The sequence below is a fragment of the Seriola lalandi genome, unplaced genomic scaffold, assembly GCF_002814215.2.
Source record: "Seriola lalandi dorsalis isolate HSWRI2012SDOR001 ecotype SW California unplaced genomic scaffold, Sedor1 jcf7180002054953, whole genome shotgun sequence".
NCBI classification, from domain to species: domain Eukaryota; kingdom Metazoa; phylum Chordata; class Actinopteri; order Carangiformes; family Carangidae; genus Seriola; species Seriola lalandi.
Genome location: NW_019525504.1, coordinates 584,451 through 600,982, shown reverse-complemented (window position 1 = coordinate 600,982; position 16,532 = coordinate 584,451). Strand labels below are relative to the sequence as shown.

At 40.7% G+C, this 16,532-nt stretch overlaps 3 protein-coding genes across 3 annotated transcripts in view; all 3 read right to left on the bottom strand.

Moving 5' to 3' along the window:
* Positions 1-1,122, bottom strand: part of LOC147817475 (protein NLRC3-like) — an 8,902-nt gene extending 7,780 nt beyond the window's left edge. The window contains 2 exon segments of the mRNA XM_087170553.1: positions 3-742; positions 909-1,122. Of these exon segments, the coding sequence (XP_087026679.1) occupies positions 3-742; positions 909-1,122 (954 nt within the window).
* On the bottom strand, positions 1,077-3,751 carry LOC111645532 (uncharacterized). Its single transcript, XM_087170580.1, has 6 exons — positions 3,733-3,751; positions 2,617-2,740; positions 2,374-2,511; positions 2,169-2,245; positions 1,300-1,378; positions 1,077-1,137 (listed from the first exon to the last, which is right to left on the bottom strand). Coding segments are annotated over exons 2-5 (306 nt in total). The 5' UTR covers positions 2,706-2,740; positions 3,733-3,751; the 3' UTR covers positions 1,077-1,137; positions 1,300-1,376.
* An 8,611-nt stretch (positions 3,752-12,362) lies between these two features.
* LOC111645517 (NLR family CARD domain-containing protein 3-like) overlaps positions 12,363-16,532 on the bottom strand; it is a 9,779-nt gene continuing 5,609 nt past the window's right edge. The window contains exons 6-10 of the mRNA XM_023394758.2: positions 15,603-16,528; positions 15,292-15,465; positions 14,382-14,555; positions 13,321-13,367; positions 12,363-13,149 (exon numbers count right to left, since the gene is read on the bottom strand). Coding sequence (XP_023250526.2) covers positions 12,605-13,149; positions 13,321-13,367; positions 14,382-14,555; positions 15,292-15,465; positions 15,603-16,528 — 1,866 coding nt within the window. The 3' untranslated portion in view covers positions 12,363-12,604. The remainder of the gene's footprint in view (positions 13,150-13,320; positions 13,368-14,381; positions 14,556-15,291; positions 15,466-15,602; positions 16,529-16,532) is intronic.

Below are 16,532 nucleotides of genomic sequence, written 5' to 3'. Positions count from 1 at the left end.
TGTGGGTCAATGAACCCCCTGACCTCTGTCACCATGTCAACACACTCAGGAGGGATCTGATTGGCTGCTGCAGGTTGTGTGGTTATCCAGAGGCGAGCAGAGGGAAGCAGTTTCCCCCTGATGAGGTTTGTCAGCAGCACGTCCACTGAGGTGGACTCTGTAACATCAGTCAGGATCTCAGTGTTGTGGAAGTCCAGAGGAAGTCGACACTCATCCAGACCGTCAAAGATGAAGACAACCTGGAACTGATCAAACCTGCAGATTCCTGCTTCTTTGGTTTCAGTAAAGAAGTGATGAACAAGTTCCACCAAGCTGAACTTTTTCTCTTTCAGCACATTCAGCTCTCTGAAGCTGAATGGAAATGTGAACTGTATGTCCTGGTTGGCTTTGTCTTCAGCCCAGTCCAGAGTGAACTTCTGTGTTAAGACTGTTTTCCCAATGCCAGCCACTCCCTTTGTCATCACTGTTCTGATTGGTTCATCTCTTCCAGGTGAGGATTTAAAGATGTTTTCTTGTCTGATGGTTGTTTCTGGTCTGACTGGTTTCCTGGATGCTGTTTCAATCTGTCTGACCTCATGTTCATCATTGACCTCTCCAGTCCCTCCCTCTGTGATGTAGAGCTCTGTGTAGATCTGATTCAGTAGGGTTGGGTTTCCTGCTTTAGCGATCCCCTCAAACACACACTGGAAGTTCTTCTTCAGAGCAGATTTCAGTTTACGTTGACAAAGTGGAGCAATATGTCCTGAATGAGCACACAAGAAATAAGATCTGTGACTGATTGATAAAGAAAATGTGACATTTTATTTCCCCTAAAGAATGTATATATGAACATATTTTTCCTTGTGTGTGAAGAATTAGTAAATGTCTTGTTTTTCCATCATGTTAAACCTTTAGAGAAATCCTCTTACTGCTCTGCAGACAGTCAGCCAGCTCCTCCTGCTTCATTTCCCTCAGGAAGTCCAGTGTGATCTGCACAAATGCCTCTCTGCTGCTCCTCCTCTGCTCCTCATCCTCACTGTTCAACACCTCTTCATCCTCCCTCTGACTCTCTAAGCATTCTGGGTAATCTTGAATCAGAAGCTTCTGAATCTTCTTCAGCTCGTTCTTCACAAAAGTGACCATGTTCTCCTCCAGCAGCTGGAACAGAAAACTATGTGAATGACACAATCAAACTAAAACCATGGAGCCAAACATCAGATCCATGTTGGACAGACTGACAATCCACTGGATTAAAACCTGCAGCATGGAGATTATTGTGAACACAACAGATGTAAAAGTCGTTGCTGAACATGTACAGACCATAAATATGGAGTCCAGGTGTGGTTGATGCTGCTGGGCAGACTGACCACTGGGAACCTCTGAGCTCTCCTGGTCCACTCTGTGGAGGAACCATGAAGAATGAGTTCACATTATGTCTGTCCACACAGAGACAGACACAAGCTAAAGGTCCAGAAGGTGATATTTGGATGTGAACAGTGAATCAGACGACTCCCTCTAGTGGTAAAGGTTGTTAGTCCTGCTGATCCCACTGAGAATCAACAACTCAGTCTGCAGCTGTTTGTAGCTTTCAGCTCAATGTTTGGCTTCATCAGTCAGTTTGGTTTAGTCCCGACAGCTCTCATCAACCCTTCACATAGCTCTCCCTCCCTCACTGAACACTGCTGAAGTGCCCTGAAGCAAGGCACCTGGAACCTCCAGCTGCTCCAGTGGAGCTGCTCACTGTCGGCCTCTATCAGACTGGTTGTACTGGACAGCTCCCAGTATGAACAATGAACCAGTGTAAATGACAGTTCAAACATGAATCAGGAACATTTGAAGGGATCAGTTCACTCCATCAGAGGTGTTTGTCAGATGGTTGAATGGCGTCTGAAACACCCACCTCCCTCTGTGATTGGTCAGCTGTGTGCAGGTGAGAAAGTGGGCGGGGTTTGAAATTCACTCTCAGCTCTTTTTTCATTCTTCACACAAACTATTACTGTTTCTTTCAACTACTGGGGTCAACTCTATGAACGTCTTCCAGGAGAGACTGTCTGACAATGCCCCCCCCACCTCCCACCCCCCGTCTATGACAGCTAGAGGATTACCTCCACCTTCCAGTGTGCACAACACGTCGTACAAACTAATTCTTTTCTACAATAACCTGAGTCTTACTGTCAGGTACAACTTACATCTGATCAGCTGATGGACGTTGTTCTTTAAAGACAGACAGCTGGGTTCAGTCTGGTCTGGTCTCTGCTGCTGGATCCTGAAACAAAAACAGAATTGATAAATGTGCATGTTGGATGAAAACTCATGAAAAACTTGTTCAACCATGTAATTGTAATTGTAACTAACTTAGTATGAAATGTCTTTCTTTCATTTATAAATTCTTACCTTTGCTCAACATTTTGTCTGAAATCAAAAGGACTTTTCATTGACCTGTTACTCTTCATGGACACATAGCTGGGTACAGGTCCAGACCTACATCCAGGTCCAGGTCCAGCAGAGTCTGATGTTTGCTGCTGCTCTGGGCTTCAACACAACACACACAGAACTTTGAGTGTTAATAATGACGGAGCAGCGATCTGAGCTTTGACATGGAGAAGAGTCATGGACAGTTAGAGATCCTCATCTTACCTCTGAGCTCTGGTCTGGCTCTCATGTTCCCCACACAGAGTGGTTTTAGAGGGAGGGGCTCCCTCCTTTCTGTCCTCACACTGATCCATGCTGCTGAGTTCACAACAGCTCACACACTTTCTACCTTCATGAGGAGAGAAACACAAATCATTCATCTGCACATCAACTGATAATTTCTACTGTTAAAACATCAGCTGCTCCTCCACTGATTCTTCTTCTCTGTTTCATATCAGTGTCAGTTGAATGCAGTCAGACAGCAGTGTGAGGCAGAGGAAGCTGGCATCAGCTGCTGTACTTCCACTATTAGTCCACTAGATGGCGACATGAAGCTGCAGTGAAGTGAAGAGCAGCCCAGCAGAAGCATGACGCATGGACGACCATTCATATCTACTGACAAACAGAAGGACTGAGTGTCTGCGTCCCTGTAGAAAATTACTTCATGAAAACATCTACAGCTGATTATTTCACACACAGTTGGGACTGAATTAATTTCGCCTCAAAGTCATTTAAGCGACAAAATATGTAAGAAAATACTTTTTATAGCTCTTCAAATCCTAATAATTAGATTAACTACTTAGTTTTCTGTAATGAAGTAGTTCTGCATTTAGTAATTGTAAAATAGAGACAGTATTCAATTGGCAATCTTCCAAATACTTAATTTAAAAGAATTATTAAAGTATTGTAACCTGGAGATACAGAAAATGTGAAATGTATCGAGAGAAAATCAGGCAATTCAACACGGCAGAATAATCAAAATAATACAAATTCTATAGTAGATTTATGGATATAGATTGAAAAATGTCTAAATGTCTTTTATTTATGTATTTGTTTTTGTTCTTGGTACTGATCAAATACATGAAGTAATAATATATTATTAATGTAAACCATCTCAGTAACAAAACTGTTTTGTTTATTTTTTATAATTGTCTTCATAAATATCATATAATATATAATAATACAGCATTAAAAAAATGTATTTAATGGTCCTGCTCCTTCATCACGACACAGTTACAGTTCAGTACAGAGTCAGTTAAAATGACACTGCAATAACACTATAATAACACTACAATGACAACAAATGTTAAAGAGTAAAATATGAAAAGCTGCTCACATTACCTGCAAACGGAGAAAATGATCTGCGCCACAAAGTTCAAAGTGAAAGTAAAGTTCAGCAGGGAAACGCCCAGAGAGGCCAGAGAGTGAATATGTGATATAACTGCCAAAAAAATTAGGTGTAAAATGAAGATAAGTGAACTTACTAAGTCGAACTGAATGTTTATGAACATGATAAGTTTCACATGTGAAACATCCAAGGGCACATGTGGTTGGAATGTTTCTCATGTCTCTCTCTCTCTCTCTCTCTCTCTCTCTCTCTCTCTCCTCAGTCTGCAGGTATCTCTCACTCTCCCCAAAATGACTGTAAGAAAAATGCTCCACAACCATTATGAACAGTCAGGCCTGAAATCATTCACCTAAAACTCATGCCATTCCACACTGTACATTTGATTCCACAGCCAGAGGTCACATCTGATGCAAACTCCATGTTGTCCAGAACAATCAGTCAGGACTCCCAACGTCAGATTATCCCCTGACATTATCCTCCTTTTCTAGTATAATCAGGAACACAGAAGTTGTATATTTCATAGTCACAAGAATATTCCGTAATTTGGCCTCTACAATTTACTCCTTATAACTTACTTTGTTGTAAGTATACATAATGTATAATTTTATCATATTGATTTGTATCTGTCATTGTAAGAGGATGTATTTTGTGTCCCTTATAAATTATGGACACAGAATATTGAGAAAAGTCCAAAAAGTCAAACAAAATTAAACTATAGATAGAGACCTGTAACACCTTATCATAGCGTACCCTGTCACTTTATGTAGTGGAAAATGTTTAAAAACAGGTAAATGTGATCTATAATCAGTTTGATACCACTTTCTGTGATATATTGATGTTATAAATACAACAACAAAGACTATTGATCATACAGACGATGGTTAAGACCCTGCAGCCACCTTGATCCTGTGAAGTTCCTGTTGCAGATGTCAGTACGACTTCACAGTCAGTCTGAATCAAGCCAGATGTTCATTTAACCATCATGCATTGTGATTGATGCTGCACAAAGGAGAAGTCACTAGGCAGGAACTATTAAGCAAACTATTACAGGACGTATAGAGAGGAAACAATCATCCATGCATATTGTCCTCCGGAATTGGAATTACTAACTTTCTTTGGATTCTACAGTTGTTGATGACCAGAAAATAATGAGGCTACTATAATACTGGACTGTATTGGAGTAGGTGAACTACGGCTGGGGTATGAACTTGACTTTGTTTAAATCTATACACAAATAGTTTTGAAGGGTGCAAAACAAAACATGTTTTCGTGTGAAAAGGGCTTTCCAAATTAAACTCTTACAAATGTGTTGTTGTTCATCCTTCAACACAAATCATCAGCTTTAAATCATGTTTTCTTGTCTACATCTACTCAGGGGGCATTAGGACAGCAATGTCAGCCCAAAATATCAACTGCTATCCAGGCAATAATAACTACAACAATAGTTATGGTAGCTGTACTCTTAAGCTTCAAGATGGTCACTCATGCCAAGATGAAACATGATTCTGGATGATGCTCTAAAACCATCGTACACACACTTACCTTCGTGTTACTGAAGAAGTAGACACTAACACTCTCTGGAGTAAGTTGACCAGATTTCTGAAATAAGACATTTCCAGTTCGGCAGCCAATATATCATTAAAATATCTAATGTTTTTATCTATGACACAAAAAAAGGGGGACAGTCCCGGTTTCATGTATTTTGACTATGGTAATTGTTGTGCTGTAATAAACTATGGTTAGATTAGGATTTCTGAGGAGGCTGTGCCATAGTCTTTTTGAAGGACCCCATCGCACTTGGATAGAAGTTTGGTAATAAGTTTAAGTGTTTTACATCATCACAGACGTTATTTGCTTCACGGTTATCAGGGTTACTGTTCTGTTGCGTAGGAATGCATTTAGATGGATGGACGCCTGGTTATGTTTTCAAACGGAGGAGCAAATCTGGAAAGATACAAAATTGGTAGGGGGTCCTGGGTCCTCCCCCAGGAAAAAAATATTGTGATTTAAAACAGATTTCCTCCACTTTTACACCACCTAACCTCTTGGATTAAGCTAAGTAACAGACCCTAGATTAGTTAGACTGAGGTGCTGAGAAAACCCAAAATGCATCAAGAACAGTTTATAACTGGATCAGGACAGGAAGTGATTATTAGAAAAATGTCTGTTTCATATTTGAAAATATTATAAAAACATAATGTATGTAAAATGGTGGTAGGTTGCAGGCTACTAGATCATCATCAAGCTCAAACAAGACAAATCATTTATGTAAATGAAATAGTCTTACAACAAATCACAGTATGATTTAGATGGTTAAAATGGTTAAGCAATGTTAAACCTGAGGGTTGCTATTCTCAACACTCACAAGGTCACCTTCAAATTCTAACTGTGACGAAGTAAAATCACTCTGGATGAATGAAATGGCCTCATAACAACTATGTAATGTCCCCTGTTTATTGTACTCACAGGCTGTGGTTTCAGCTGTCATAGCATAGCTACCTCCTGCTTCTGCTCCCTGTTGGGTTCATCCTGCTTTACCCAGTTTAGATTTTGATGTTTCCTTGTGTCCCTTAATCCTGTGCTCCTTGTGTTTTTTGTTAGTAAAGTCATATCTTTTCACCAACTCCCTTGTGTTGGCTTCGTTTGGGTCTAGCCCTTCTTAATTTACGACAATATTTACGCTAATTTTATTTCTTCATGGAAGAGGCTCTGAGGCTTCCTCTTTGTTTAATTATGTTCACCAACAATGTAAAATTATATCACTATATTTCAGTATTAAGGCACAATCACATTCATGATTTTGTAAAAGCATACTAACTTAAAAACCTGTTATTGAATCATGAGTAGGGATGAGGATCGAGAACCAGTACTAGTTGAGAACCAGTTCCAACTGGTTCGATCCATCACCATCATTTGCCTCTATGCTTAACGATGCCCGTATCGATGTCTTCCACTTAGTTACGTTTGTCACGCTTTCGCGAGTGGCAGTAAGCATGGACGAAAACGAAGGAGTCGAGGAAGTGTGGCTTAATTTCACACAAAGTGACGCAAACAGTGCAACATGCAATGTCTGTGGCACTAAGATTTCAAACAATGGTGGAAACACCAGCAACATGCTGAAACATATGTCTACGCAGCAGGGCATTAAATATCAGATCAAAGAGTGCTTCCCAGTCTCAGCACAGCAGTGAAGGCTATGTATGTGAGTGTAGCCTATTGGCGGGAAGCTGGGATCTAGGGCAGGGCTCAGTATACACTATTCCATTTTTTATCCAAAGTTGATGTCAGTTCACATGGGAAATGTTGATTTTCACCTATAAAAGTTTGGATTCATGTGAAAACTTCCATTTCATACATGGCACTGTCCTTTTCACATTTAAAGTTTGCATCCACATATATAGCTAAAATGTTTTTTTCCCCCAAATGCCACCTTAGTCTGATTTACATGTGTAATCACAGCACAACGTAGGATTTTTCACTTCACATGCGACATCATTTTCCATGTAAAATTGGCATTAACATAGAGCTAAAAACATGTTTTAAATTTTTTATTTCACATGTAAAACTTGGGTTCACATGTGAAATGCTTCATTTTGCTAGCAAAGCTGGTATTCACATGAAAAGTTAAAAACATCTTGTCTTCCAGCTGATAACCACATTCAGTGAATCCAGATAATGAAAAGATATCCTGGGTATGTTGAACCTGCTTTGCCTGATTTCAGTGAAGGGATGCCTGCAGCTCCATCACAGTAACGTTCAGCCTCATGAATCTCATGGTGACTCACGGAGTTGTTTTTATCAAACTCAGTGTTTGTTCCCACAGCAATTATTATTGATTATTGTATCAGTTGAGCTCTAAGGGAACTAATATGTCCATTGACTGTGAAGGACTGACTCTACATTGATGATGATGTGGCGCCCTCTGGTGGTGAAACGATTAATTGCATGGTGTCAGTTTAATGAACACGGATGACATCAAGTGTTTGGAAAATGACAAAGACTTAAATCTTGTTATTAGAGTTGTATTAATGACTGCTGTTAACCAATAGTGATACCAACACTGAGGTCTTCTTCAATGCAAACATTCATGCTTCATTTTACAGTTTTTCACTATTGCAAAAACACAGTTCCTGAAACTAGGGCCCTGTTTATCAAAGCTCCACACACACAAACCAAAACCATATACACAAAATACAAAACATCCTACATCTCTTGTAAAAGCAAGCTCTACATCAAAAACTAAATAAACTCTTCTAAAAATGATCATTTAGCTTCCAAACTTTACACACAAAACTTTACACACAAATCGAAAACATTTTTCACATTTCTACTTTTCTAATGATATATGCTAAGTATAAAAACACTATTACTGTATGTATTTGCAGCATGCTGTAAATATGAACACAAATGCAATGGATGCAAATGCATATTCTCAATACTGAACTGAAGATGACATGAACATACTGTATTGCAAAATACAGTAGGCCTGTACAGTATTGCAGTTACTGTCTATCCTGTCTCTGATCTCATCTGTAAGAACTGTCCTATTTCCTCTGACCCTTCCTCCTTCACCTCTTCCTCTTTCTGGTTTGCTTCTTTCTCCTCTTGCCCCTTCTCCTCTTTCTCCTCTTGCCCCTTCTCCTCTTTCTCCTTCTCCTTTTGCTCTTCCTCCTCTTATGGGAACATCTCTTCCTCTAATCTTGTCTCCAAAAAGGGTGCTCATGGCCGAAGTAATACATTCGCCAAACAGTGAGAAGTTAAAGGACATGGCGACGTATTTTGAGCGCAGATGGGGGTTGCCACAGTGTGTAGGTGCAATTGATGGATCCCACAACCTCATTCTTGGACTACAGGAATATCACACTGAGTATTTCAACCGCAAAGGTTGGCTGTGGTGGATAGAATGGGACTATTTTAGAATTTTTTTGCTGGAGCGGCAGGGAGCCTGATGGTGCATGATGCCAGAGTGCTATGCATGAAATGAAATAAATAACATTTGTGGACACAATGTTGGCTACTATCTCCTTGGTGATGCAGCCTCTCCTTTGAAAAGCTGGCTAATGAAACCTTTCATAGACAATGGATGACTAATACCCCAGCAACTTGTGTACAACCACAAAACAAGCAGAGCCAGGGTGGTTGTTGAGAAGGCATTTGGTAGACTGAAGGGCAGATGGAGGTGCTTGCTAAAATGTAATGACTGCAACATACACAAGGTCAAACCCATGGTATTAGCATGTTGTGTTCTGCATAGCCTCTGTGAAATGAATGGGGATGAGTACAGAGAAGAATGGGGTGCCACCGCCTTAAACAGCCTGAGGGGGCACAGTTGGCTACTGTAGGGGCTAGATGCTCGTACAGGTCTAATGACGTTCCTGAACACTTTGTAAAGTGTAATTGCCAGTTTTCATTTTGTGCACCTGTTTTTTTTTACTGTTACAATGTTTATTGTGTTATGTTCATGTTGAAGGGATGGAGGTTTATGCAGTTGTTATTTGCCGATGTTTAATTATCCATGTTTACTTGTTTACAGTCCCTAGTAGCTGGAGGGACAGCAGTACAAGATTAAAACCGTTTGTTTGATATGTACCGTACAAGTCTTGAGCTGCTTTATTAGAAAACAATGATTAAAAAGACCAAAAACAGAGATGTAAGGAGGACTCCTCCATACGAAAAGAAGAGACAAGAATATTGTCAGACAGAACAGCAGGGTCAACTTGCTTGTATTTACATTTATTTACATATACATTATACTCCTCATTTATTCTTTATTTTATTCTTTATTTTAACCTTTATTTTCTATGGAAGATTGTGGGACTCCATCTGAAAAGTTTAAGAAAGTTTAAGTTTTAGTATCGGTTGGTCTTTAGAATGTTGGAAATGCCAAATGATATAATCATTCTTATCGTTTGTATTTTACTCATTTATATTTTATTCATTCATTTTATAATAATTTAATCTTCGTTAAATCAATCTTTAATCTCCACCGGCGGAGGCCCGTGACGGTCAGTCTCAGCGACATCCACACTGGCCACTGGGTAGAATCACATAAGAGGTCCACCCTCTGGCCCTCTCCCCTTCCCGCATCCACACACCTCAGTGCTCATGCGTTGTCTGAAGTCAGGGACAAAGCCAGTGAGCGAGGGTGGCCACGTAGGGGCCCACGGCAACAACTGGACAAGGACAGAGGAACTTTTTCCCTGAGGGCTACGGGCCTGCTAGCATAGTCCAGCGATCCATGAGTACTACAGGCGGCAGATTAATGAACGTGCCGTCGCCAGCGGGAAAGCCGAGGCTCTGAAACATCTGAGGGCAGCCCGCTTCAAAAACCCTGCCTCTTGCTTCAAAGACATGGAAATAAATTGTTACAGTGCACATCTGTTTTGAACAATAAAAATTGTCACAGCCGCTTATCTCCAATGTTTAACTTATTAAACACATCACCTCAACTTAAAGCTTATAGATAGATAGCTAATAACTAATAACTTCATTCACTCACACACAAAATACTTGAGTATTTTTTATGTTATTATTCTATTGAAAGAATAGCCACTATACACACACTGTTTGCTTAAAGTATTTATTCAACAAAACACAAGTTATGTGAAAAAATATGTGCGAATGTGTACATGTGCACAGATGTAATGGCAATCTTTTCAGTCCATTGGTGGGGGAATCGAGTTCTTCTGGCACAAAGACTGAGTAAGCTGGCGAAGAACATCCAGAAACCTTGCTTGAAAGTCTCTTTGGATGCGTTTGGTCTCTGCAGAGTCAGCCTTGAGGAACACAAGCTCCTGTCTCCTCAGTTCCATGTCTTCCGCCTGGCCCTCAAGAAGGAGCTGCATGTAGCTGTAGCTGTTCATGTCCAGAGAACGCCGGTTGGTGTCCCAGCAAAGCATCGAGCCGGTCGAACCACCACCACTGGTCCTTCGGTCGGACCCACTCTGGTTGTTGTGGTCCTTTATTTTTTTGTATTCCTGTTTCAGTTTTATTACCTTCTCCCAAACCTATTTGGGGGCGTGGAAAATGTTGAGTTTGTTCAACCTTGTAGATATTTTAGTGTACACCTTTTCGTTCCGTGTCACCGATTCCAATTCCAGCTGAATATCTTCTTCTGCGTAAATGCTTAGCAACGCCTGGAACTCGTCGTCGGTCCATCTGTCATAGGCTTTTCTTCTCCATCTCGAACCATGATGAAAAACAATAGTCTTGAATCAAAACAAAAGAGCCAGCTTGCAGCTGCGGGCTTCTAAACATGGCGGGTGAAATAAAAAGCAGCGTGTACTTGACCAAACATAAATGTTCAGCACTGCATACCACACCCCACAATGTTCCTGAACCTCTGGGAAGTACTATCCCCTAACACGGACTTTTTTAATGGTTGATCAATTATGCTGGAACTAAATTTATACCCTGGTTCCCGCAGTCGAAAACACGCATAGTTCCTCAAAAGGTTCCTTGTTCCTGGGGAAAGTTCCTGCAGTGGAAACACGGCTTTAGGCTTTCTTTTAAGGCCCTATGTTCTTCGGACTAGGAAAGCCAATCGTAGTAGTGTTTGGCTAGGCTGTCAAGCTTTCGATTCAACAGTTCAGCTTATGTTCAAGTGTGCTTCCTTGACTCGATTCATGTAGATCTTATGCACCTCTGACACAGGTTTTCTTATCCATTGATTCCAAGTCACCGTCTCTTCTGCCTGGGGTATTGCAACTTCCATCTCATAATAGCAGCTTTTTGACTGGATACATGCATGACTTGTTGTCTGGACTGCACCCAATTGAGGACAACAGCTGAGAAACTCTACCTGTTTTCACAAGACCTTTTTCAGTCAAGAGTTTGACATTCTCATGGTTCTCCAAGCATGCACAGGTGTTCCTGTCTGAAACTTTTGCCTGTGTTTCAAAAAGGAAAATTCCTAACAAACTGCCTCTAAGAGAGCCTATGACCGTATCCTTTTTGCAGTAAGCTCAACTGTTCTCATCTCGACAGAGAAAGTCAGAAACTTTCTCTAGGTTGAACTGAGCTTTCGGAGATGTATCCATTGACACAGATGTGAAATTGAAGATTTCCTCCATAGCCCTTTTCCTTTCCCTGTGCTTACTCTGGTCTTGCCTCATTGCTACCTCTCTTTATTCTGTTCTGGACAGCTGGCTGATGGGGGGTTTAAACAATTTTCCCTTACACACGGTTACAGATGGCTAAACTCAGACTTGACATGAAAAAATGCCACTTCTTTAAGAGGTATTCTCCAGAAGAGGCAACACCCAGGCTGTGTCTGACTTTCTGGTCCTTCAGGATGTCAAATCCTTAAAGTGTTTCCTGAGATTTGCGGGCTGGTATCACAAGATCATTACCCCTTTTGCTTACCTTGCAACTCCTCTAAACCATCTCAATATGAAATCTCTGTATCAGGACAGAACCAACAACCTCAAAACTTCTAGAGTCATCGACACCCTCGACCCTCCTGGACAAAGATACTGTAAACCTAATTTCTTAGAACTCTTAATCATTTTCATTCACAGTCTTTGTCCTTTCTGAGACCTTTCAAACAAACTGTGACAGCATTTTAGTTTGAACTGAATCAGTTAAGTAGACCTAAGATTAAAAGAAAGACAAAACAATGACATACACACTGATGCTTTTATTATACAAAGACAAAAAAAGAAATCATTGTCAGAATCTGAACAAAAGTCAACAACATTTATATCCTAGCTTCCATCTTTAAAGAACTGGTAGAGGAAAACCTTGACAAGGAATCATTTAGAAGAGTAATACATTGATTCAATTCATGAATCTGAAAATGTGTGTGAGAGAAACAGACAGATATGTACTGACTGGCCTATCTGTTCAACAGCAGGAGACTCTTTGCTATACTGAACACAGAGACGCTGAGGAACCAAACGACCATACTGCTAATCCAAACCCAGGATACAGAGGTTCAGTGAATGTGGTGTTGAAGGTGTGGAGGTGGATCAGTGAGTCGGACAAGACTCTGTAGAAGGACAGAGTGCCAGCAGGACAGTCCACATACACTGCTACTCTATTGGAGGAGGAGGCGGAGGAGGAGGAGGAAAGGATGGATGTCCTTATGTTATTGTGCCAGACAGAGTAAAAACCATCTGAGCAGAACAGACTCCAGGACTGATTGTTCTTTCCAAACCAACAGTCTTCACTGTTTCCTCTCCTTCTTATTCCTCTGTAGCTCACTGATATGTAAACATCTCCTCTCCACTCAGCCTCCCAGTAACAGCGACCAGTCAGACCAGTTGTACACAGAAGCTGAGGCAATTCAAATCTGTCTGGATGATCAGGATACGACTGATCCTCTCTCACATGTGTCACCTTCCTGTTGTTGTCAGACAGTTTGAGGTTTCTGTTCACTGTGTTTGTGTCGAGTGTGAGTTCACAGGAATCTGATGGAGAGAACAAGACACAATACGGCTGCAGTTATTGATACATCATCTCATCATTTATTATATTGATGATGACTCATGAAATTAGTGATCTGAAGGAGTGATGTGACAGTTTGAAGATGGTTGAATGTGCTGCTTTGTTTCCATGAATCAAATTAAAAACACACTTACACTTCCTCAGACCTGGTCTTAACCATCTGACTCCACCAGGCTCCACCCTGAAAGGAGGAGGGTGGGGGGGTCAGACCGGCATATTGTCTTTCAGCATGCAGACATGGACATTACATGGCTCTCAAACACAGATTGTTTCGTTACCCTGTTCACATTTTCATTGCTTGTCTTTCTGATATCAAATTCTGGACATCACAAAATTTTCTCTGGCTCAATGAGTCAAAATCTGAGGTCCTTTTTTTCGGCCCCCAAAATTGGGGCCTCAACCAATAGGCCATCTCCCGCTAACTGTCCCCAAAGCTTACCACACTACAAAAAGAAACCAGCAGCCATATTACAGAAACTTCCTGTCTTAAGTCTCAAGATCAGTAGAGTATAAGATAGGAGTCCGATCTTATCTTACTTTATCCTATCTTATCTCTGGTTAGGAAATTGTAAATACTCAATCCAACATTGTGTTCTGTTTAAAACAACAAAACACATTTTTCAGTTGCACCACAACCAGGAGAGACCCTTGATGCTCAGCTACCTGCAGGATCATCTACTGATGAGCGTTCTGTCCTCAAACACATCCTTAGGGTCTGCTGCCATGATACTTTCAGTAAATGAGTTCTGTCTGTTGTCATTTTGTTGGTTGTGCAAAAGCAATAAAAGAGCAGTCATATGGATAAGATGAGTTAGCTAAGTGGTGGAAAGGTGAAAGTTAGGGCAGATTAATGGTTACCCTAAAGTTAGAGTTTATTTAGGATTTTGGGAAGTTAAAAAGCTTGTGTAAAACACTTATTCTATACTAAGTTATGGTAGGAACATTGAGCTGAAATTCATGCTCAGGTCATAGAATACAGCTGACAACACCTGGTTTCATAACTGGGAGATCTTTTATCCTAAATATGACACAGTGATTCATAACTGGATATCATCACAAGTCATCATTAGGAAAAAATCCCCTTTTGTTGTTGAATGCTAAGCAATTCTGTAGAGATCTGACATCAACTGTGACACAGAAAATGTTTCAGCTCTTCCTCCATCAGACATTGTGGCTGCAGCAGGCCTCTCCATACCTGAGAGCGTCCAGTCGCCAGTCTGGATCTTGCAATCCAGCAGACAAGGGCTTCAGTCCTGAGTCTCCTGGATGATTGTAGCTCAGGTCCAGCTCTCTCAGATGGGAGGGGTTGGAGCTCAGAGCTGAAGCCAGAGAAGCACAGCCTTCCTCTGTGACCAGACAACCTGACAGACTGTAAACACACAAAACAACACATAGGAACCCTCTGTCAACACTTGGCGGTATGTTAGATTTTTTTTGTTATTTATTCTTTTGTTTGTGGTTGCGGTCTAGCTTGGTTCAGATAAAATGTATTTGAGGCAAATTTACAATTATACCTTAAACATCATCAGTGGAATTGAAGAATTCAACAACTAAAGCAAATGATTATGATGAATAATGAAATTTTGTCAGGGAAAGTAATTGTCCAATACAAGTTGGCTGATGCACTAATGTAAATCAGATTTTAAATGATCATCAGCTAAAGAAGTTGATGAAAATGTGAAATGGAGGTAAAAATAAACTTGATTAAAAAAATGGATGTCATGACAATGAATGGGATTTGATGAATTTAAAGCTGATTCAATTAAAAGAGTCAAGATATGATGAAAACGCATTCATGTTTCATAATTTTTCCAGTCTTGAATTCATCATTTACAAAACAAAATCCATCATTTCAGGAAAGTGACCTCAAGGGTGGAATTAACAGAAAATAATTGATAAAATGGAAGTGATGAAAATACTTAAGAGACAGGAGTGATTAAATGAATGTGTCTTGGAAAATGAGTGCTAAATTGTCAATTGATTATATAAACTTTAGTGACATTCATTAGAAATACTATTGACACTGCAGCAAGCACTTTTTGTTATTACTTCAATTTTTATCAGTTAATTTTTCTTAATTCCACCCCTCATAGATGAATCCTGACCTGAGAGTTTCCAGAGTACAATTTGAACTCTCCAGTCCAGCAGACAGCAGCTTTACTCCTGAATCCTGCAGGTTGTTGTTACTCAGGTCCAGTTCTCTCAGACTAGAGGACTGGGAGCTGAGAACTGAGGACAAAGCTTCACAGCTTCTCTCTGAGAGGTTACAGTCACTCAGTCTGAAGAGATGATAATAATGAATTAAACAGAGAAAATAAATAAAAACATTTTTTTATTTATTATCTATTTTCTCCCTGTTGAACAGATAGAAGTGTCCTTATATAATGATGAATAAATCGACTATCTATATACTTACAGAGCTTTGTTAGAGGCTTTTACCACTGGCAGCAGCCTCAGAAGAGCCTCCTCTGAAGCAGAGTATTTCTTTAGATCAAACATATCCAGATCTTTTTCTGATGACAGTAAGATGAAGACCAGAGCTGACCATTGAGCAGGAGATAGTTTATCTGTGGAGAGACTTCCTGATCTCAGGGACTGTTGGAGCTCCTCCACTAGAGAACGATCATTCAGTTCATTCAGACAGTGGAACAGGTTGATGCTTCTCTCTGCAGAGGAAGTGTCTTTGAGTTTCTTCTTGATGTACTGTACTGTTTCCTGGGAGTCACTTCCTGTCTGTATCAGCAGACCTCGTAGGAGATTCTGATTGGTCCGCAATGAAAGACCCAGGAGGAAGCGGAGGAATAAGTCCAGCTGTCCATTTGGACTCTGTAAGGCCTTGTCTACAGCACTCTGGTAAAAATGTGTTGATTTGTCTCTTGACAGTTTAGCCCACAACGAAGTTCCTTTCTTTCCTGTCAGCAGATTGAGTCCAGAGTTGATGAAGGTCAGATGGACATGAAGAGCAGCCAGAAACTCCTGAACACTCAGGTGGACAAAGCAGAACACCTTGTCCTGATACAGCCCACTCACCTCTTTAAAGATCTGTGTGAACACTCCTGAGTACACTGAGGCTGCTCTGATATCGATGCCACACTCTGTCAGGTCTGATTCATAGAAGATCAGGTTTCCTTTCTGCAGCTGCTCAAAAGCCAGTTTTCCCAGAGACGCAATCATATCCCTGTTCTCTGGACTCCAGTGTGGATCTGTCTCAGATCTTCTGTCATACTTGACGTTCTTCAGTTTGGACTGAACCACCAGGAAGTGGATGTACAGCTCAGTCAGGGTCTTGGGCAGCTCTCCTCCCTCTCTGGTTTTCAACACCTCCTCCAGAACTGTAGCAGTGATC

Excerpts from the sequence above, each read along its gene's own strand:
- LOC111645532 (XM_087170580.1), bottom strand. The coding sequence starts at position 2,705 with ATGGATCAGTGTGAGGACAGAAAGGAGGGAGCCCCTCCCTCTAAAACC. Across the intron at positions 2,512-2,616 it reads AGCCAGACCAGAGCTCAGAG|CCCAGAGCAGCAGCAAACAT; the intron begins GTAAGATGAGGA and ends GTTGTGTTGAAG. Across the intron at positions 2,246-2,373 it reads AGACAAAATGTTGAGCAAAG|GATCCAGCAGCAGAGACCAG; the intron begins GTAAGAATTTAT and ends TTTTTGTTTCAG.